Genomic DNA, 23,268 nt, shown 5'->3' with positions numbered 1-23,268 from the left:
TATTTGTTAAGTGCTTACTATGCACCATGCAGTGTCCTAAGCCCTGGGGTAGATACAAGGTAATCACAGTCTTAATCCCCATTTTACAGATGAGGTAACTGAGGCACAGAGAAGTTAGGTGTCTTGCCCAAAGTCACACAGCAGACAAGTGGCGGAACTTGGATTGGAACCCACGACCTTCTGACTCCCAAGCCCGTGCTCTATCCACTATGCCATTTGAAAACTAGCCACTATGCAAGTGTACCTACTAAAGAAAAACAAGATCCTCAAAGGAACAGCCCACAAATGGAGACCCTATTTCTTTGTTATAGAGAAAGCTTTATTCCCCTGGTTCCCATTCAAGCTGGTTCTCATTAACTGTCACCAACACAATTTAATAACTTGAGGGCATTGCGGGTAGCTGAAATGTGAATAACGACAACTCAAAGGGCATAACCAGATCTCTGCATCCTTCCTACACAACACCTGATAACTCGTTAAATACAATTATTTCCCATTCTAAATTAAACTAGGCATCTTGGAGGATGGCAAGATGTATTTCTCCATCAGTTCCATCAATAGCAATTACCAAAGAACCAGTAAGTGCTTTTGACTCAGAACTAAAAATGCTTCACACACATACACACACACACACATGACCATAAAAAGCCCATTAAATTTAAAACAATCTCTTCTGCTGGCCTCTCTTTATGACAATACCAAACCAAGGACACCCAGTGTCTCAGCGTGGTACGAGTTCACGGCTTTTACACACACAAGAAAACAGAATGTCACTACAATTCTTCCCGAGGTCATTTTACACCAAAACGCCCCTTTAAGGTTAGGATGACAGATGAAGACCACGCGACCTTTCACTGGAACAGGTTCAGGCCTGGGTCCCTCCCGGACATTCAAACTTTCATCCTGAACTGCCATCTTGGCCTCCCTGAAGACCCGTGCCCATATTTCGAGAAACACATCAGAGAGCGTCAAACGTCCTGGGTCTCTCATCCCTGGCTTGTCGCGATCAGGGACAAATCACAGTAATCTTTAGGACTCACCTGCCCAGAAGTAAAAATTCTCCCGCTAGGCCCAGGCGCCTCATAGCCATCAGCAAACCCCTCACGGTCATCCCTTCGCAGAAGCAGGCGACTACTCTCGCTTTGGGCAGATGGCTCCTCAGTTTGGTCAGGAGTTTATCGAAACTCTGTTCTCCAGCATTGCTGTAGATCTTGTAGGAATGAGCGATGCAGATACCTTCCTTGGCCGACATGTCTTTAAAAGCTTCCATGCCGCTTTCTCCATAGTTGCCTAGGGGAAGACGTGAAGCATAGGAGAGGGTAAGAAACAAACCACGTTTCACCAGCAAATATGAACTCCCAATGGGCAGTAAACAGGTATCTTCTGCCGTACTGTGGCAGATGTTTAGTACAGTGCATCATACTGAGTGAGGACTCCATAAACGCCACGGTCGACGTTGGTAATCACGGCGCTCTACCTGATCAGAATAGTAGAGGGCATGACCACCACATTTTCACCATTCCCCATTTTGCCTATTCCTAAATACGTGACAATATTTGGGTTCGTGTATTATTTTCTTTTCAATTGATTTCTTTCCAAAGTTTCCAGTGATAGTTAAAACCGAGGAACTAGATAATAATCACGTCATTAATGTGAATTTTTAAAGAGAATGGTCAATTCTCTTGCACGCTACCTGACTAAACCCTAGAAATTCATCATTAGAAACATCATCAAGCATAATGAGCACACTGGATAACGGTGGTCAGTCCAGACTGGATTAGAAGAAGACCACTCTGTTTTCCTTCCTGAGTAACAAAATAGGATTTTAGTATGGCTGAGGCTGTTCCATCCTGTTGTGAAATGGCAACAATAATGAAAAAAATAATTTTTCTGTAAAGTCAGAAAACTCTATATTAAAGTGACCAGATACTCTACCCTAGGAAATATCATCTGGTTTGGGGGAATTCATTCCCAAATTCAAAGAAGAATAAAATTCTTCCCTTTTCCTCACTCTGTCTCCCCGCCGCCATCTTCTTGCCTCCCTTACAAATAGTAATATTAATGATAACAATAATTATAATAATAATGTTTGTGGTATTTGTTAAGCATTTACGCTTCATCAAGCAGTGTGCTAAACGCTGGGGTAGAGACAAGTTAATCAGGTTGGACACAGTCCGTGTCCCACATGGGGTTTCCAGTCTTAATCCCCATTTTACAGATGAGGAAATTGAGGCACAGAGAAGTGAACTCACTTGCCCAAGGTCACACAGCAGTCAAGCGGCGGAGCCAGGTTTCGAACCCAGGTCCTTCTGATTCCCAGGCCTGTGTTCTATTCAACAGACCACGCTGCTCCCCATTCTTAGATATCTAAGAACTCTTAGACATCCATAATCGCCACCTAATCAATGAACTCCAGGGGCAACCCAAGGTGAAAACTGAAAACATTTGATGAGACATTGATTATGATTGAGGGGCAGCCTCATCTTCGTTACACAAACTCAAGGTTCCAATCCATCATGTGCAGAGGAACGAGTAAAAAAACTCAGGAAGATGTGTGTGAACGAAGCAATTATTAACTAAAAAATGTAAACCTCAAACCCCACTGCTCAGCTTGTGAAGGATACTGAAGGAAATGATCCCTCCACTCAGGGAGACAGTTCAGCACTATAACACGTAACATCTGCTGAATGCCGATAAGGAAGGAAATGCCTCTGACAGCTACAAATCAGGCAGGACTATAACTCAGGTTTCTTTTGCTCCTGCTTTTGAATGCTTGTGATAGTCATTTCATTAGTTTCTCTTTCACTTTATCCAGTGGTGGAAATAGTGTAGGGCCAAAGGCTCACACTCATTTACAAAATACAAATCCCAAACCCACAGGTTTCTTATCAGCACAGTCGTGTCCACCTCAGGCAAGATGGGATGGGGACAGAGTAAATCGGGCTGTAATATTTGGAGACTGGGGTGTTTCAACCCCCGATTTGGGGCCGTGTGAGCATTTCTTTCCTGTTTATCATCTGCCGTTCCAGAATTAAGACCCAGGGTGGAAAGACCAAGGCTAAGCGGAGACATAATTAAAGTTTATTAAGTCATGAGGGATGAGAACAGGGCGAAGAAGGAGTAACTCATCACGAGGATGAGGGGGTGCCCAATGAAATATGAAGGTGGTAGCTTCCAGACAAACTAAATAACAGTGACAATAATAACGATGAGAATGATGTTTGTTAAATACATACTATGCGTCAAGTACTGTTCTAAGCGCCGGGCCAAATACAAGATAATCACGTTGGGCACAGTCCCTGTCCCATAAAGGGCTCACAGTCTAAGTGGGAGAGAGAACTGGTCCTGAACCCCCATTTTACAGATGAAGAAACTGAGGCACAGAGAAGCTAAGTGACTCGCCCAACATCACACAGCAGGGAAGTGGCCGAGGCTGGATTAGTACCTAGGTCTTCTGTCGCTCAGGCCCAGGCTCTTTCCACAAGACCATGCTGCTTCCCTAGGAAACAAGTCTTCCTCCAGAGGGAATGAACACTCGAGAGGGGTGGGGATAAATTCACAGCTGGGAGGTCTTAAATGGGTTTCTGGGCGGAAATTTGGGGCTGTAAAGGGAAAGACTGCAGTCCCTGGATAATCCATCCTTAATGTTGTGGCTGGATGTCCGGGAGGGCCACCAGGACATGGTTCCACCAAGTCTCCTGTGGTCCCGGTCCCTATTGAATCTGGGCCTGGATGGACGACTGTCCTCACTCAGTTAATGCCAGGCAGCCTTCAGAAGGGAGCAGGGCTCTGCATTGCTTCCCATTCCTAGTTCGAATCTTGGCTCTGCCACTTGTCAGCTGTGTGACTGTGGGCAAGTCACTTAACTTCTCTGTGCCTCAGTTACCTCATCTGTAAAATGGGGATTAACTGTGAGCCCCACGTGGGGCAACCTGATTACCCTGTATCTACCCCAGCGCTCAGAACAGTGCTCAGCACATAGTAAGCGTTTAACAAATACCAACAGTATTATTATTAGTTGCCGGCCCACCGAGCCCCTGGGGCTTCTCGGAGACCACTCGGAATGGCGTCAGGAAGAAGGGAAAGAACATGACCAAAAGCCCCAAGTGGTCTATTCTTATTTATTTGTTGTACATATAATTTTTAAGCACTCACCCTTTGCCAACCACTGTACCTATGCGACTAAACAGAAAAAGAAGCAGCATGTGGAGAGAAGCAGCGTGGCCCAGTGGATAGAGCACGGGTCTGGGACTCAGAGGACCTGGGTTTTAATCCCAGTTCCGCTACTTGTCTGCTGTGTGACTTTGGGCAAGTCACTTCACTTCTCTGTGCCTCAGCTACCTCATCTGTAAAATGGGGGTTAAGAATGTGAGCCCCATGTGGGACAGGGACTGGGTCCAACCTGATTATCTACTATCTACCCCGGCACTTAGAACGGTTCCTGGTAAGTGCTTGACAAATATCATTTAAAAAAACCCCAAAATAAATGTACAGCAAATTGCAATGAATGCAAGTTTGAAATTCAGATCAAAAACCCTATTCTTTCTCAGTGAAAGCCCAAATCAGATTCTTTCACAGCAAGAGATACTGTCAAGTAATTCCAGAGTACAGAACTTTTGCCAAACCAAATCCTGTGTCATTTTAAAAAATTGAGGATGGGTGCTCCAAAATAATGAGACCATTTACAAAAGTCTTGAGATTTCCATTATTTGGGAACAAAAATCTCTTTCTGGCATTCTCAATTTGAAAATGACGGTGGGAAACCATTTGCATAGTAGAAGTGAGTGAGTCAGTGAAAATACAAAGAAGCTGTATCGAGAATCTCTTTCCATGATTATTTCTGATTAAATTCTACTTAGTTATTCAGAGCAAGTCTCCACAGTTTTCAGTGAGATACCACATTTCATTTCACCATTACGATACTAGGAACAACCGTACCTTAATGAAAAAAGGTGTGTTCATTTTGCAGATTACATTTTTAGTCAAGACCAAAATTAGGAGAAAGGCAACCCTGGTAGTTTCATCTATTTGGTAAAACAAGGAGGTCCGTGCCTGGGTTTCTTTTCATCTCGTCAACTCTATTTGGCAGTAGCATCTTTCAAGACTCTTTACCTCGCGCCCATTTATTCCATTTCGGCTAATGAACGTGAGATTTCATAAGAGTCGAAAAACCAACCAGACTCCCTCATTAGCCTTGCAAAATGCAAAAATGTGCTGGTCTCTAACAAAAATTCAGAGGCTCATGAATAATCATTAGTAAGAGATGAAGAGAGGAAGTTTAATTGCCATTACTTTGATTACTGATAATATGATAATATGATCTCCATACAATATTGCAGTGATAGGCAGAGAAATAGAAAACAAAAATCAAAGCGGCCAGATTATTAAACGGTGTGATGGCAGTGGGATACCAGACTCCAGATCAAACTGAAAAGTCTACAGGGCTGTAGTGATGTCTAGCTTCCTCAAAGGTTGCAAGACACATGGCCCAGAAGATAGAGCACGGGCCCGGGAGTCGGCAGGTCATGGGTTCTAATCCCAGCTCCGCCACTTGCCTGCTGCATGGCCTTGGGCAAGTCACTGCCCTTCTCTGTTCCTCAGTTACCTCATCTGTAAAATGAGGATTGAGACTGTGAGCCCGTGTGGGACAGGGACTGTATCCAACCCAATTATCTTGTATCTACCCCAGGGCTGAGAACAGTGCCTGGCACATAGTAAGCGCTTAACAAATACCATAATTATAATTATTATTACAAGAGATGACACCTGGAATAAGGTTTCCCCTTAGGGTTTGAGTTGGGTATCTAATTACATCTTTGCTTTTGGTTCTATAACATTTTATTTCTTGTTTTTACCCATTAATTCATCGAGATTCACAAAAGGAAAAACACTGTCGCTTCATCAATCTTCTTTAAGATACCCTTTTCCACTGACAATTTTTTAAAAAAATGCTTTCCCACAACACAATCGTGACCCAGTTTCACAGTTTAACCCTATTCAGTTTATTTCCTCTTGTTTTCCTTTTAAACTGTCACTTCAGAGCTGAAGCCTAAACAGAAAGCCTCATTAAAAGTGATTCTGTTTATTGAAAAAACAAAAAACAACCCTCAGTGTCAAGCAATGTTCTCTGAGAGCTTTTTTTCCACCTACCACCTTTGATCCATGGTTCTAACTGGTAACAGTTCAGTAATTCTTCAATCACACCAGAGGGCTAAAATCCTCTATAGTTTAGTGGAAGATATTTTCGCCTTGAAAGCTGTTGTCACCTAAGTCCTTGAATATTCATGCCCTTTCGGTGCACTTTTGTACCTGTCTTTATGATCTTTTGTGGTTTCTGACCCCATTTTTTTTTTTAAGCTTGCAAGCTCCTTGAGGGCAGCAATTTTGTCTATTAATGATATGACAAGAGTGGTGGCTATTTGGCTGGAGAGGAAGGGCTAGATTCTGGAAATGTGGAGGAAGAACCGATGGGCTTTGGTGATAGACTAGGTGTGGGAATGGAAAGAAAGGGAAAATTCAAAGATAATGCTGTGCTTGCAGGCTTGAGAGGAAAGAAGAATGGAGGGGGTATTAACTGGGATGGGAAAGTGAAGTTGAGGAGAGGTGGGGTGGGGAGATGGTGAGTTCAGTTGATTGATGTATTTTGATGGGAAAAAAGTTCCCCCCAAATAATTTTAAGTCCGTACCTTGGAACGTTCAAGTGGTGAGATGTGTTTAGCAGAGTCACTGCTTGGTTCTGGGGTTTGGAGACCTCCTCTTAGTCTCTGAATCCAGTCAATTCTCAGACCAGTGGCTAAATACTATTATGTTATTGCAATCCAGGACACGCTGATGCCAACCCTGAGCATCATGCTGTCAGTCACTTGGTATATTCCTAAATTGCAGGTAGTGACTCCCCTCCTCTCCCTGCAAATCTGACTTTGCTAGACAGTTGGTCTGAGATGTTTTCCATATAGTTGCTAACTGTGTAAAACAACCTTCTTGGAGTGAGAAGGTAGCAAGAGGGCCCATAACTTCTCAAGGTGGCTTTCACATCTTCAGTTTTTTTTTAATGGCATTTATTAAGCACCCGATTGTTAAAACTCTAATGGATACACATACTAGAATGATTTTACGTCAGAAGATGGGATGTTCTGAAGAGGGTGTGTCCATGGAGTCGCTATGGGGCGGAAGCGACTCGAAGGCATTTGAAGAAGAAGAGTTAACCACTTACTATGAGCCAGACACTGTATTAACCTCTGGGGTAGATACAATATAATCAGGCCGGGCAAAGTCCGTAACCCACATGGGGCTCAAAGTGTTAAGCCCCATATTACAGAAGAGGTGACCGAGGCACAGAAAAGTGAAGTGACTTGCCCAAGGACACACAACAGACGAACGGCTGAACTGGGATTAGAACCCAAGTTCTCTGACTCCCAGGCCCGAGGCTCTATCCACTAGACGATCTTAGGATTTCCTCATCGGTTTGGGGAGGGGGAATAGGAGGGGATATTCGTCAATACAGTGAACAGAAGGACTCAAAGAGGCACTAAAGCATAGTGATTCTCAGGAGACACTTAAATTAAACACTGACTGAAACCCAGTTGCTTATTGAATTACAGACGAAAGCTAATCTGATCGGCACAGAATCGTCCTTACTCTTCATATAAGAAGCAGGGCTTTAAGTGTTAAAGAAATTCCAAGGAAAATGAACTTCATCATTCCAGGCCACCTCATCCCAGCATGACTCTCCCACCATTACAAAAAGAAAGAACTTCCACAGCTTCCACCAGCATCCTGTTAGAATGAAAGTCTAGATCAACCAGTCTGCAAATATTTGTAGTAGGAAAAAAAAAATGGAGTTTGAAAAACGGTTCTCTCTGCTGGGCTGGTATCCAAAGAAGCAGCAAAATTCAGCTATATCTCTGGCCTTACTCCAGGGAAGTAGCCATGGATATGAACAGATGTTCCTGGGGGAGTGAGGGTATGACTGGAGAAACACTACTTAATCTGATTTACAGGGTTGTGCATAATATTTCTGCTCCACAGATTTCCAATTTATTATCAGTGAACATCTTTAATTCTCTGATAAATACGTTGAAAAGAGATTTGTTCTCCATTCGGAGGGTACGTACAGGGAGACCTATTTTACGTGGCCACCCATCCTGATGGCATGTGAAGAAGTAGAAAAGTCCGGCTGATTGGTGAATAATTTGTACAATTGAAAAAAAAGGGCTATGAAAAATGATACGTTAGATCTGTTCACAAATCCTTTATCGATCTAAAACATTAATAAGATTTGGGGAATACTTTTAGCACAGAAGAATGAAGGGCCCTTTCAGATATCATTTTCAAGGAACAGCAAGCAGTGTATCAATTCTATATTCATTCACCCAGCAGCATCAACGGAATATAGCTTTTTCTAAACCCCGCTTCCCTTTTCCTCTCCCTTTTAGCCCTCAACCTGCTTTTCTGCTTCTACTCCATTTCGAGGGGGATTTTTGAAATCCTAGAAGCTGCACGGTAGAGTCTGAAACTGATCTGGCCCTTCAAAAGCTGCTCTCCTATTTCCCACAAGATTACCAAATAATTGAGGACAGGCATTATGTCTCTACTGTACTCTCCCCAGCACTTAGTGCAGGGCTTTGCATATAGTAAGCACTGAATCAATATAATTGATTACTAGGGGGTGATTATTTTCCTCTTCCCAAAGGCATTCGTTAGGTTCTTACTATTGTTTCAGGAAGAATTCTAAGAGCTGAGGTTGATATACAGGTTGGATACAGTCACTATCCCACATGGGCCTAGCAATCTAAATTGGAGGGAGAAGGATTTAATCCTCATTTTACAAATGAGATAACTGAGACCCAGGGAAGTGACTTGCCTAAGGTTCCATAGCAAAAAGCAAGTGGCAGAGCTAGGATTAAAACTCAGGTCCTCTGACTCCAGGCCTGCGCTCATTCCACTAAACCACGTTGCTTCTTACATGCTTCCTCTGGCAGGTTAGGAACATGAAGGTATCAGATGCCCACCAGAGCATCTGGAGCTCAGAAACAAGATTATTGAAGCCCAGAGAAAAGGATAGGGTAAGAGAAAAATTCCTAGGGACAGCCACTGTGCTCTGAGGGAACATGGGGACAGACAGTGATCGTGTTGTGAGTGGATATTTTTACTTGAGGAGTCACAAATGTACGTGGAAGGAACGGAAATATGATAAAAATAGTGAAGAAAGCAGGGTGACCTTTGGTGGGGATAGTGAACATTAGTGAAAGAAACACCTCTCATCATAACCAACCTTTCTATAAAAGGTCAGATCTTACGACGTCAGTCATTTCTTGGCAACTTGAGAAAAAAACCCCAACCTTTATTTCCACTGACAAGGAAAATTAGAAAAAGGAGAGATGGAAAATAATATTCTCTAGTTGCCAAGGGGTATTCTTGGAAATAGGTGTGGCTCTAATGAGCCCTCTGTGTTCCTGAAGAAACTCTATCATCCAACACACAAAAGTGTAATGAGAAAAATGCGGTGTGAGAATGATGAAGACTGTAAGGAGTGTCAGAGTTACAAAATGTGCTGATCAGGATCAGATCAAAGCATTTTAATAAAAGTCCCTATTTTATATGAACGGTGCCTTAGAAAAGGGTCTTATTTCAGAAGTAGAGTCAAATAAAAAACTCAATCCTAAACCATGTCCTCTTTCTCTTCTCAAGAATTGGTATTGAAAGGCGAGTTCTTTTTAACAGGAAGCCCACTTAATCGGATACTAGTTTAATTAAAATGCCAAATCAGCCATAGGCAGCATTTATTAGGGGTCTTTTACCACATCGCTCTGTGCTATGATAAATTCAGGGATGAGAGGCCCATAATGAGTTACACAAGGGAAAGTGAAAACGATAGAGGAAAAAGAAAAGCAGTATGAAATGTTACCATCTTACCCATGAAGATGAATGCCATCTCCCAAATGCTCAGTACAGGTTATCTCCCGAATGCTTAGTACAGTGTTTTGTACACAGTAAGCATTCAATACATTTCACTGATCGATTGACGACTTGAGGACAAGAATCTCACAGCTCCCTCCAACATCCCGTTATTACTGTCTGAGACTAAAAGGTAGGCTGGAAAGAACACTGATCTGACCCAGGAAGGGCTGTTGTTTTTTACTTTCTAACTTGAAGTAAAACAGACATGGCTCTCCTTTCTCGAAGATGCCTACAGTAATATATCATCTTCATTATACCGATGCCTGAACACCATGATTTTTTTTAATCGTGTAACTCAGATTCAAGACCCATAGTCACCCATACTCAGGTTACTCAGAAGAAAAGATAGCGTGCGAACTATTAAAATGATGCAGTCAGTTTGCACCCTTAAGATACGTCAACTTTAAGCAGGGATCTCTGAAACATAATAAATTCCAGAATTGTGCACACTATACTTTCTCACAAGAGTTTTTGGATCGGAAGTATAATTCACCCTAGCGGACCTATTGATAGAGTCAGAGCATTTCTTGCTGCAGCGTACGGTATTGCGGTTCCAACGTGGCACAGTGGAAAGATCACCTCGAGACCTGGGCACTAATCCCAGCTCCGCCACTTGCCTGTTCTGTGACTTTGGCCCAGTCACTTCATTTCTCTGTGCCTTAGTTTTCTCATCTGTGGAATGGGGATTTAATAATGGTAATGATAATCGTGGTGTTTATTAAGCACTTACTTATGCGCCAAGCACCGTACTAAATGCTAGGATAGATACAAGATAATCAGTTCCCACATGGGACTCACAGACTCAGTAGGAGGGAGAACAGGTATCGAACCCTCATTTGGCCGATGAGGGAAATGAGTCCCAGATGAGGGGAGTTAAATGACTTGCCTCAGATCACACAGCAGGTAAGTGGAGAATTCAGGATTAGAACCCAGATCCTCTGACTCTCGGTCTGTGCTCTTTCCACTAGGCCGTGCTGCTTCTATACTGCTTTAATACCTGTTCCCCCAACCCTTAGACTCTGAGCCCTACTTGGGACAGAGACTCCGTCTCATTTGACTGTATCTACCCCAGAACTATCAATCAACAGTATTTACTGAGCACTTACCGTGTGCATACCACTGTACTAAGTGATTGGGAGAATACACCGCTTTACATATAATAAGTGCTTAACAAATACCTAATTTACTGTTATTATCACTGTTACTCTATCACAGAGGAAGAAACAGTTTGTTTCTTCATGGCCTAGAGGAAAGAGCACAGTCCTCAGAGTCAGATAGCCTGATCAGCTAAATGCAAAGGTCTACTTTCTACCTGTATACGCATCCCCATATGTGGCAAACTGCACTGCTGAACATGATGCTTTTGAAAACACTTAGGAAATAATTACCACTACGGCCATTGTAAGAATTTAGCATTTGGTTAATCCAGGTATTGCGAATAGCCGAACCGTACTAAAAATTCCGATGATGCGGTCTGCCTCGACATACGTTTAGACTGTGAGCCCGTCGTTGGGCAGGGGTTGTCTCTATCTGTGGCCGAACCGTACATCCCAAGCGCTTAGTACAGTGCACAGCGCTCAATAAATACTATCGAATGAATGAATGCCCTTGTAAGCGTCAACAGGGTTCTGAAAAATAGCAGAGAAAGCTGAAGCCACCACCAGTAAGAAGATGAACTCCCTGGAAAAAAGAAAAGTCCTACAGGCTAATAGATTAGGTGGCCCTCCTTAATAATGTTGGTATTTGTTAAGCGCTTACTATGTGCAGAGCACTGTTCTAAGCGCTGGGGGAGATACAGGGTAATCAGGTTGTCCCACGTGAGGCTCACAATTAATCCCCATTTTACAGATGAGATAACTGAGGCACAGAGAAGTGAAGTGACTTGCCCAAAGTCACACAGCTGACAAGTGGCAGAGCTGGGAGTCGAACCCATGACCTCTGACTCCGAAGCCCAGGCTCTTTCCACTGAGCCACGCTGCTTCACTCTGGCTTTGGGAAGCAAAAGGATACGGAGAATATATAATTTATCCAATATTTTAGGTGGGGTGTTTTTAAGACAGACCAACATACTAGGTGACCCTCTTTCCCCAAAGCATTCCTACTATCATAATCTCCATCCAGGCAGTTTTCCAGACCTCAGAACTGGGTAGGGAATGTGTCTTCTGGGAGCTGCAAAGGAGAGGAAGGCAAATAAGAGTCTCGAGCACTTTTTAAGAACTGATTGGCTCCATCTAGAGTCAGCTCTCCAATTACTTTGGCAAAGCTCAGATATCATCTTCTCCATATCCTTAATTCTGTGGAGAGCAAGCCCGTTTTGGGAGCCACAGTGGGCCCATTTCAATCTAATAATAATAATGTTGGTATTTGTTAAGCGCTTACTATGTGCCGAGCACTGTTCTAAGCGCTGGGGTAGACATAGGGGAATGAGGTTGTCCCACGTGGGGCTCACAATCTCCGATGCCCATGCTCTAAACTCTTGCCTAGACCAACGTTTCCCCGAGGGTTTTGAGTCTTCAAAGCCAAGTCACTTAACTTCTCTGGGCCTCAGTTACTTCATCTGTAAAATGGGGATTAAGACTGTGAGCCCCATGTGGGACAACCTGATTCCCCTATGTCTACCCCAGCGCTTAGAACAGTGCTCGGCACATAGTAAGCGCTTAACAAATACCAACATTATTATTATTAAAGCCTCCGTGTTCCCACATTCAATATTGAGCTCCCGATACATCAATAACTTGGTCCACAGGAGGTTAAGCTTCTTCCCCTGGAAAGGGAAGGGAAAAGCCGTACAGTTTCTCCCTCTGGGCATCGATCAGTCCAGAGAATTGATGTCATTCCTTTGGTGTGGTCCCAGTACAGGAGAAGCAGCATGGCGTAGTGCAGAGAGCATGGGCCTGGGAGTCAGAAGATCATGGGTTCTAATCCCGGCTCCGCCACTTATCTGCTGTGTGACTCTGGGCAAGTTGCTTCACTTCCCTGGGCCTCAGTTACCTCATCTGTAAAATGGGGGTTGAGAATGTGAGCCCCACACGGGCCAGGGACTGTGTCCAACTCGATTTGCTTGTATCCATTCTACGACTTAGTATGGTGCCTGGTACCTAGTAAGTACTTCACAAATACCATTATTATTATTATTATTACATTCTGAGTCACTCACCCTTTGGGGTCTGAGAGGTATCTAAAGAGCCTTGGAGGATCCTGGCCACAGATCGCTGATAAATCCAGTATATGGTCAAGATAATCCACTGCCTAGAGGCAGACAGAGCCCTAGGCTTTTTAGGAAGAATGAATCCCATTACTCTAGGCATTCATTTTCTATGTTTTGAGTTATCTGAGGCCTAATACTTTTGAGTTTGTCCATGGCCTTTAGTTTTAAATTTGTACTGTTTTCATAAAATCTCCCTTTTCAGAACATCTCCCAAAATAATTCATCTTCATTTTTGTGCACTTCATCTCTGAAGACATCAATTTCCCTAGAAAAGTGCCATGAACTGGCAGCCTGGTCATTTCTCAGTCATGTATCAGTCACAGTTAAGGGTTATCTCATTCCCTTGGAAATTCAAAAATGATTTACATTTTCCAATATGCATTTTCTCTATCTGGAAAAAAGAAATCTAGTGGGAACCTAGTTATTTATTAGTAAAAGACCCAAGGCTAGTATTAGAGAGGAAATTTAAAGATACACACCTTCTATCGAAAATGCTCCCATCCTCAGGTCATTACCCAGGCTCCTGACTGATTTAACACTGAAGACTGCTTGGTAATGAGGATCTTCAATTCCCAAACCCAAACTCCATTTAGGGGCCTGAATCAATTATTTGCGTTTATTGGAATGGACTGAAATAATACGGCATGATACTAAACGTATTTCTGAAGCATGTGAACCATTCCTCATCATCCATTCGGTCACTCAATCGTAATTACTGAGCACTTGCTGTGTACAGAGCACTGTACTAAATGTTTAGAACGTATAAGTCAGTAATAAAGAGAGACAATCCCTGCCCAAACTGGGCTTACAGTCTAGAAGGGGGGAGACAGGCATCAAAACAAGTAAATAGACACCAATATAAATAAATAGAATTATAGATAAGTAAATATCTGTGGGGCATGGGGTAGAGAAAAGGGAGCGAGTTGAGACGATGCGGAGGGGAGGAGGAGCTGAGGAAAATGGGGGCTTAGTCTTCTGCCTGTTTGCCATTGCATTTGCCCGAATATTTGGAATTTCACAATTCATCTTCTGGAGAGAGATCCGGGCCCAGGTTTTGTCTACAGAGCCAGAGTTAAGCATTGTGCAATTACAACAGTGAAATGTACTGTGATCAATCCATATTTTTTTTTGTCCTTGCCTCCTAACAATTTCATTTTAATTGTCTGAGAACTCAGACCCTTCAACCTCCCAGAAAGGTGTGGAACTCTACAGACAAGGAAAGCAAACAATTTAATTACAGCAAGAGAGATTTAGATTATTCATTCATTCAATTAGACCTAAGGAAGGACTTCCTAACTACTAGAGAAGCAGCAGATCTAACGGGAACAGCCCAGGCCTGGGAGTTAGAGGACCTGCATTCTAATCCCAGCTCTGCCACCTGCCTGCTGTGTGACCTTGGGCAAGTCACTTCACTTCTCTGTGCCTCAGATATCTCATCTGTAAAATGGGGATTGAGACTGTGAGCCATTCTGTAAAATGGGGATTGAGACTCTGAGCCCTTCATAGGACAGTGATTGTGTCCAATCTGGTTATCTTGTATCTTCCCCAGTGCTTAGTACAGGACTTAACACGTAGCAAGCACTTACCAAATACCACAAAACAAAACACTCAGTTTTTCAGAGACTCTTTCACCTCACTGTGAATTCTATCATTTTAGTGTTCATGTTTGACTGCATGATGAGTAATCATAATCTTAGCCAAGATTTATGTTACGAATGTTTAAATCTAAAACTTTTTCCTTACTACTACTACTAATAATAATGTTGGTATTTGTTATGCGCTTACTATGTGCAGAGCACCGTTCTAAGCGTTGGGGTACATAGAGGGTAATCAGGTTGTCCCACTTGAGGCTCACAGTTAACCCCCTTTTTACAGATGTGAGGCACAGAGAAGTTAAGTGATTTGCCCACAGTCACACAGCTGACAAGTGGCTGAGCCGGAATTCGAACCCATGACCTCTGACTCCCGAGCCCAGGCTCTTTCCACTGAGCCACGCTGCCTTAATCCCAAAGCTCTGGAGGGCTGAACTGTCAGAAGGCCAAAGCTAGTGCCCAGTGCAGTCTCCAAAATTTGAAGAGGGAACTTGGTCATTTGAGAGTTGGTAATCTACTAATTTGTCCTTCAGCCACCTTCTCTCAAGGCCTAATTTTCATCGTATATTGAGCATTTATACTCCTGGGGTCTTTACAGAGAATTTAAACGTGTAATCTCTTCTAATGTCCACAGGATTCTCCTGAGGTTGTGTGGTCCTAGGAGGAGATAGGAGAAAGCACCACAAAAATGTCAGAAAGTCAACTGAAATATTTCTGGAGGAAACTGAAGGTCACCACAGGTGCAGTATTTCAGACAGTTCTAAAGGGATGTACTATAGACACTCTCAGGTTCCACCAATTAAAATACCATATAACCCAGCAGTATACTAACTGTGGAGGGACACTCTCATGGTAAAGCTACATTTTCCCCCGGTCAGTTTGGGAAGACGATTTTCGATCACTTGCATACATAAGTATGATGATTTAAATAAATCTGCATATTGCATTCAACAAGCACAACCTCCAAGCCCATAAAGTGAAATTAATTCCACAGACCGTGGATGATATTCAAACCTAATATTTAGAGGCAATCAAAATGAAGGATGGGAGGCTGTTTCCAGCCTTCTGGGGGGACACTTAGTGGCGGGGGAGGACAAAGAGGTCTAACAGGCAATGACCCCTGAAAATGGAAACATCACGTCTTCCTCTCTCAGTGCAGTATTTCTTCTGAGAGCAACTTTTCCAATTTGCAGAGATTTACTTTAAATGGAACTGCCATCGTCTCCACGTAACGCATGGAAAGAATTAGGAATTTTCATTTATTTCTCTCTGCATGGGGTTTCACTGCCTCTCGGTTTTCCCTGCGTGGGTTTTCCTTTGGATGTATGAACACTATACGATGGGCTGCTCATGACAGGAGAAGCAGCGTGACCCAGTGCGTAGAGCACGGGCCTGGGAGTCAGAAGACCCTGGTTTCTAATCCCAGCTCCACCACTCGTGTGTGTGACCTTGGGCTAGCCATTTAACTTCTCTGTGCCTCAGTTACCTCATCCGTAGAAGGGGGATTAAGGCCGTGAGCCCCATGTGGGAGATGGACTGTGTCCAACCTGACTAGTTTGCCTGAGGTCATTCAGCAGACAAATGGCGGAGCTGGGATTAGAACCCAGGTCCTTTTGACGTGCAGGCTCATGCTCTAACCTCTAGACCACCCTGAGGCTTCCGTGTTCCCCTATAAATTAGGGCTAATAAGCTCTCTCTGCCCGCTGAAATGACAAAAATGCTGTTAGAGTGTATCTTCCTCAAAGGCAGGTACCAGGTCCCATTGCTCCCTCTGGGCCCAATATAGTTTGATTAAAGGTTGAAAACACATCTAGAGCATTTTTTTGTTCTCCACCAGAGGCAACACAATAGGCAAGAGATGAAGTCGGTGTTTGCTTCTACTCATCCATTTTGCTTATTCATTCATAAGCCTGACTCACCACCTCCCTCTAAGCACCTCCTCCCGATCTGGCATCCCGAAGAAACTCAGTGAGAACATTACGGCGATCATAAAACCGAGATTGTCCCACCTGTGAATGCCGATTCATCTCCAGCAAAACCCAGACTAATTTGACTCTCTCGGGGCTCGTAATAGAGTCAGACTAATTAAAAAAACAACCAAAAGACAGCATTTCTCCTGCTCAGAATTAAATTCCAGAAAGCTGTTCATTAAAATAAACATGAAAACCAGCTAAAAATATTAAAAACATCAAACTCAAAAATGAGCAGGTGTCTGGCTTGCTCAAAGGAAGGTACAGAACTTGGCCTGCCCGTCCATTTGCTTCACCGACTCAGAGGGTCACTGAGTCAAAGGATGTTGAGAGGCATAGAAAACGCTGTGGCCCTCAACATCACTTAGGCTAGAAAATCCGTACTCGTGGCAGAGAAAGATTGCTTGGCTATATAAAATCTGCAACTGTAAGGATAAGTTAACTATTGAACTATTAAATAAAATAAATTAAATAAATAACAACTATTAAAGTGTAGCGGCGGCATGGGCCGATGGGAAAAGCATGGGACCGTATGTCAAAAGACGTAAGTTCATTCGTTCATTCAATCATTCGTTCAATCGTATTTATTGAGTGCTTACCGTGTGCAGAGCACTGTATTAAATGCCTGGGAGAGTACAATACAACAATAAACAGACATGTGTCCTGCCCACAGTGAGCTTACGGTCTTGAGGACGAGCTTCTAGTCCTGGTTTTGCTATTTGCCTCCTGTGTGAGACCTTGGACGATCCGCTTAACTTTTCTTTGCCTCAATTTCCTCATCTATAAAATGGGGATGGAGAAACAGTTCTCTCTCCCTCCTACACTGTGATCCCTGTGTGGAGCGGGGATTGTGTCTGATCTGTCTGCGTCTATCCCAGAGTTCTCCATGGTGCTTTGCATACAATAAGGGCTTAATACCACTTTTTATGAATTATCATTTTTAGTTTCAGGTTCCTGGTCTACCAAATATTCCTCAATAACTGGCTAGTATGTGGCTGCGGGCCCCTCCCTCGCCCTTCCACTTCCAGGTACAAGTGCTATCTTATGGTGAAAGGGGAAAGGATGAACCTCTGAAGAGATGAAGGAAAATACAGCCCTAAAATAAGAAAATTGGATAAGTAAGAACAGAAATACTGAGGTTGCAGACCTGCATATTTTCTCTCTCCCAGAGTTCCCAGACCTCGTCTAACTCCATAATCATCAATGGGAAAGACTCTAGGTTTGTCGTTCAGAGAACCGGTTCTAGTCCTAGCTCGGCCACGGACTGACAGCCCTTGATCAAGTCATCGAACCTCTCAGTGTCACATCTGTGAAATAGCCATACCACCTCCAACTCACCTTCCTGTTAAGTAATTAATCAATCACGTGGCATTTATTGAACGCTAACCACATACTAATCGCCTGGGCTCCGATACAACAGAGTTGGGAGGCATCTTCTTGGCCTACAGGAAGAGCAAATTGTACCAGACAAATTTAATCTCCTCCCAGGAGAGGGTGACAGACCACAGAGACTGTATGCTCTTCCCCTGGATCGCAAATTCCTTGAAGGACGGTTCCACGTCTTTGATTTTTATCGTATGCTCTCGAATGCAGCGAATGAATGAAGATATGCTCCTCTTGAACTTGAATAAGGCTTGGATTCTGTCCTACAGGACATCTCCTTTGACAACTGAGTAAAAGCGTGGTCTTGACTTCTTGTATGGTTAAACGGGCGGAGAGATGGTTTAAGGCTCACGAGGGAACTGGTTTCTAGGATATCTCTGGAAATTAGAGGCGCCCTCGAGAAACATTGAGCTCTTCACCTCTTACCGTTCTGAGATTGGATGCATTCATGCTCTCCTTCACCGAGGACTGTGGCACCTCATTTGATACCTCTCCTAAGATTTGTGAATTCCCAAATGTGGCAGGGAAAGTTACAGTCAACACATATTTAGGGAGCCTCGCCTTTAATAGTTTCTTGGCCGTTGGGAGAGTGCTAGAGGAAGAAAGAAGCTCATTCTGGGCTCTTGCTAATGATGGCCTTTGGGAGCAATGGTTCTTGGAGTCCAAGAAGTTTTTTTTTTTTTCATGTTATTTGTTAAGCACTTACTATGTGCCGGTCACTGAACTAAGCGCCGGGATAGATCCAAGATAAACAGGTTGGTCACGGTCCAGATCCCACATGGGGCTCACAGTCTTAATCCCCATTTTACAGATGAGATACACGAGGCTCTGAGAAGTTGAGTGACTTGCCCAGGGTCCCAAAGCAGGCAAGTGGCGGAGCCAGGACTAAAACCTAGGTCCTTCTTACACCCTGGCCCGTTCTCTGCCCATTAGGCAACCCTGCTTCTCTGAAAGAAGTGAACTACGTGAGTGATGAGCCTTCAAACTTGAGGGATTCTTTGGAAACTTGTCGCTATTCCAACCTTTTCCAACGTAGCCCAGAGTCTGATCTTATTTGCTACCAAGTTAAGGTCGAAGAGCTTATGGATTTGCCAGATATACTATTTCTGTAAGAGACTAGTTCTCTTTACCTATTAGACCGTGAGCCCCATTTGGGGCAGACACTGTGTCTAATCAGAATATCCTTAGCACATAAGTAACCTCTCAGTAATCTTCATTATAATAAAATACCACACTAATAATATCATACTAATAGCTTGGGGAAGTTTAGCCTAAAAAGCTAAAGCAATTCCCCAGGTAGCTCCATCTTCCTCTGGCTCTGAGAGATTTCTGACTAGCCCAAAATACCCCGACGAAGTGAGAATCATGGACTAGGGTAGTGGGATGAAAAATAATTCTGTTTTCGCTGGAACTTTTCCGGGATTCTTACTTTAAGGTTTGTCCGGGCTCATCTGGACCTCTTTCCAGCCGAAGGCAATTTTGCCCGAACGGTTTAAGCTATAGCGTAATGATGGTTCATTATTAATTCAAAATATGATAATTGATTTAAAATCTTTTCATTCAATATTCATACTCAAGGCTCTAAATGGGTTAGGTTCTGGGTACTTCAAAGAATAATGGGGTAATCCCAGATCCCCAATTCATTATTCATGCTGCAAAGTTTTTCCAGAATTGACACTGCCATGGTCTAGGTTCTGCTTTTAGACGGAAGAATCAGGAAAATTTAAACTAATCCTAGAGATTCTGCTATACAGGCAACCCATGCTGTGTAGTAAACACCTCTGGGCTCTTGGTGATAACAGCTGTCAAGCTGAGAGGGTATGGTTTAGTGGAAAGAGCAAGTTTGAGAGTCAAGATATGTCTGTCACTGGCCTGCTGGGAAACCTCAGATAGGTGGTCACTTAACCTTTTTGTATCTCAGTTTCCTCACTTGTAAAATGGGGGTGGGGAGGGGGGCAGGTGGGTGAGAAACTTCCAAATGGGTGTGGGTCAGTTTAAACACATTGATAAAACTAAACCAAGTTCCTGCTGAAACTAAGCTTTTTATTTCTTGGCCACAATATTTGTTTGTATCCACCCTAGCGCTTAGTACAGTGCTTGGAACATAGAAAGCGCTTAACAAATGCCATAATTATTAGAAGTGTGCATGGATTGGATAGTGCCTTTCTCCAGTGGTCTATAATAATGTTGGCATTTGTTAAGCGCTTACTATGCGCAGAGCACTGTTCTAAGCGCTGGGGTAGGTACAGGGTAATCAGGCTGACCCATGTGAGGCTCACAGTTAATCCCCATTTTACAGATGAGGTAAGTGAGGCACCGAGAAGTGAAGTGACTTGCCCACAGTCACACAGCTGACCAGTGGCGGAGCCGGGATTCGAACCCATGACCTCTGACTCCCAAGCCCGGGCTCTTTCCACTGAGCCACGCTGCTTCTCTATCACAGTCTATACTCAGAAACTCCTGTGCTAAAGGGTTTGGGCTATTGAGATTGAAGTTTAATGATAACGCACACGATCCAACCCCACAGCACTTATGTACATATGTAAATATTACATATATATTATTTTTTTATATTAATGTCTGTCTCCCCCTCCAGACGGTAAGGTCGTTATGGACAGGGAAACGTGTTGGCCAATTTTGTTGTCTTGTACTCTCCCTAGTGCTTAATACCATGCTCTGAACATAGTAAGGGCTCACTAAATACCATTGATTGTTTAATCAATCTAATCCCATAAAGCCTCAAAGACACTGAAATGTTACACAGCCTTCAACACAGGGAAGGCCTTTCGGGACTTTCTCCCCTTGGTCTCCACTTCAGTTACTCTCGATGAATTCAGTGAACGAATTCAAGATCGAAATTCTCCAAAGACATCATTGCGGCTTAAATGGTGCCACTACTAAATACCGTGTCAATCAAGTGTCTTATGTTGGAACAAAGGGATAAATCAATTAGGAGGTTTTGCAAATCATGTTCTGACAATGTCTTCATTTAATTCACAGACTCTTTTGACCCCCTCCTTGCCTAAATAGCAGATGCCCTTCTTGAAACGGGCCTAAGGTTATTCTCCATTTTAGTCTCCTTTAATGAACTCCTTTGGGTTTTTATAAGACTAAGGGGTGTTATTTATTCTCTAAAAGGATGATAGAAAATTTGGGGTAAGTTAGCTCCAAAGAAGGAAAGTGGATGACAACAGACTCATAATAGGTTTGTCATGAGTCAAACTCCAAACAAGTTAAAGAAAAATAAAGCACATTTGGGGGTAAATTTCAACACCAGTAGCGCCGCGTGTTTAAAAGATGATAGACTGCCGCTATCGATGATGACTCACGGATTTATTCGAGCACAACCACCATGCCGAGTAGACATACAACCAGTACTTTTCTATTTCAACATGAAGTTCTAGGAAATGTTGACATTTATTAAGCACTGCCCCAGTTCACTCAGCTCTACAGACAAAAAGATCGTTTTCGACCGTCACCCACTTCCATGCCCTTCTGCACAATTGTTCATTATATCATTTATTGCAGAACACGTTCACAGTCACACACACAGTCCCACACCGTGATCCATTTTCAAAAGAAGCCTGGGTGTTTTCTACAAAGGAGGCTGCATCCAAAAGCTTTCCCAACAAAGCTTTGACGATCTTATTTTTCTAGCCAAGAAAAAACACCCCATCCTTTTTTTTTGTTGTTAATGGTATTGCTAAGCACTTACGGTGTTCCAGGCACTGTTGTAAGCGCTGCAGTAGACACGAGATAATCAGGTTGGACACACTCCCGGTACCACATGAGGCTCACAATCTTAATTCGCGTCTTATAGATGAGGTGATTGAGGCACAGAGAAGTGAAGTGATAGGGCCAAGGTCACACGGCAGACAAATGGCAGAGCCGGGATTAGAACCCAGACTCTTCTGACTCCCAGGTTTGTGCTCTATCCACTAGGCCATGCTGCCTCTTTTCTGGGCCAACCACTGTCCTAAATGCAGGGATCTAGACACGATAATCAGATCAGACAGTACCTTTCCTCCATGGGGCCCACTGTTCAAGAGATAAGGAAAGTAGGTATCTTATCTCCATTTTATACATGTATAGCCCAAGGTCACACAGCAGACTAAGGGTGGAGCTGGGACTAGAACCCAGATCCCTTGACTCCAGTTTCATACTCTTTCCATTAGACCCATCTACCTCTCCAGCCTACCTAGGTTATATTTCTTTTTTCCCCTCAGTGTTTCTGCATAGATTCCCTGAATATTTACCTCCGCCCTTCTTTTCACAATTTCCAAAGGAGTCCCAGGCTAAAGGACACTGAAGTGTAGCTGGTTTCCGGTTGTTTAGGTCCCTTTCCAAAAAAAGGAGCAAAATGTGAAGATGTAAAAGACCCGGGAGTAGCGTGTCCATTTGGGAGGGAAAAATTGAGTTGCTAACATTCTCGATAGAACGGTGCTTGGGTTTTAACTTCTGACTCATATTTGTATCCTAAGAAAGCCCATTGGGGTTTTTTCGGATCGTGGGAAGTTTGGACAACTCTCAGTTTCATTCATTCATTCAGTAGTATTTATTGAGCCCTTAGTTTCATGCTAAAGGGGGGAAGTGGTGAAGCAGGTAGTACAAACTGATAGCCAATGTAAAAAGGAAGAGGAGACTGGGGTCCTAGTGGGACAGCAAGGCCAACTAGTTCGGGGAGATGAGATGATGAAGAGAGGTTTCTCCAAATCAGCAGAGCCTGCGGAGAGCCACAGCCTTAACCGAGAGTCTCTAGACTGGAAGCTCACTGCGGGCAGGAAACGTGTCTACCAACTCTGTCGTATTGTATTCCCCCAAGCACTTAGTACAGCGCTCTGCACACAGTAAGCACCCAATAAATGTCACAACAAAAGAGAAAGTTGGTGAGAAAACAACCTTCCTCCTTATGTTTTAAAAAAAATTCCATTGTGGAAAAGACACATGATACATAATCCACTTATGGATAATTAAGATTCCTAAATTTTCCCAATTACCCAGCTGTGCAAATATCTCAAACACAAATATTTAATTTGTGATGAAATACAATTTTCTCCAGACACAGGTTTTTCTAAATCATGTATATGACCTTTTAATAAATCAATTTTATTTAGGCCCCTCTCTGCGAGAATCAAATTGCCTCAGAGATGACTTT

General features: G+C 43.2%; 1 protein-coding gene across 1 annotated transcript in view; it reads right to left on the bottom strand.

Moving 5' to 3' along the window:
• GRM5 (glutamate metabotropic receptor 5) overlaps positions 1–23,268 on the bottom strand; it is a 205,813-nt gene that overhangs the window by 129,647 nt on the left and 52,898 nt on the right. Inside the window, 1 exon segment of the mRNA XM_029048283.2 lies at positions 1,041–1,290. Within this exon segment, the coding sequence (XP_028904116.1) occupies positions 1,041–1,290 (250 nt within the window).

This window comes from Ornithorhynchus anatinus, chromosome 20 (assembly GCF_004115215.2).
Source record: "Ornithorhynchus anatinus isolate Pmale09 chromosome 20, mOrnAna1.pri.v4, whole genome shotgun sequence".
NCBI classification, from domain to species: Eukaryota; Metazoa; Chordata; class Mammalia; order Monotremata; family Ornithorhynchidae; genus Ornithorhynchus; species Ornithorhynchus anatinus.
Note: the sequence above shows the minus strand (reverse complement) of the source record. Positions and strands in the feature narration are given on the sequence as shown.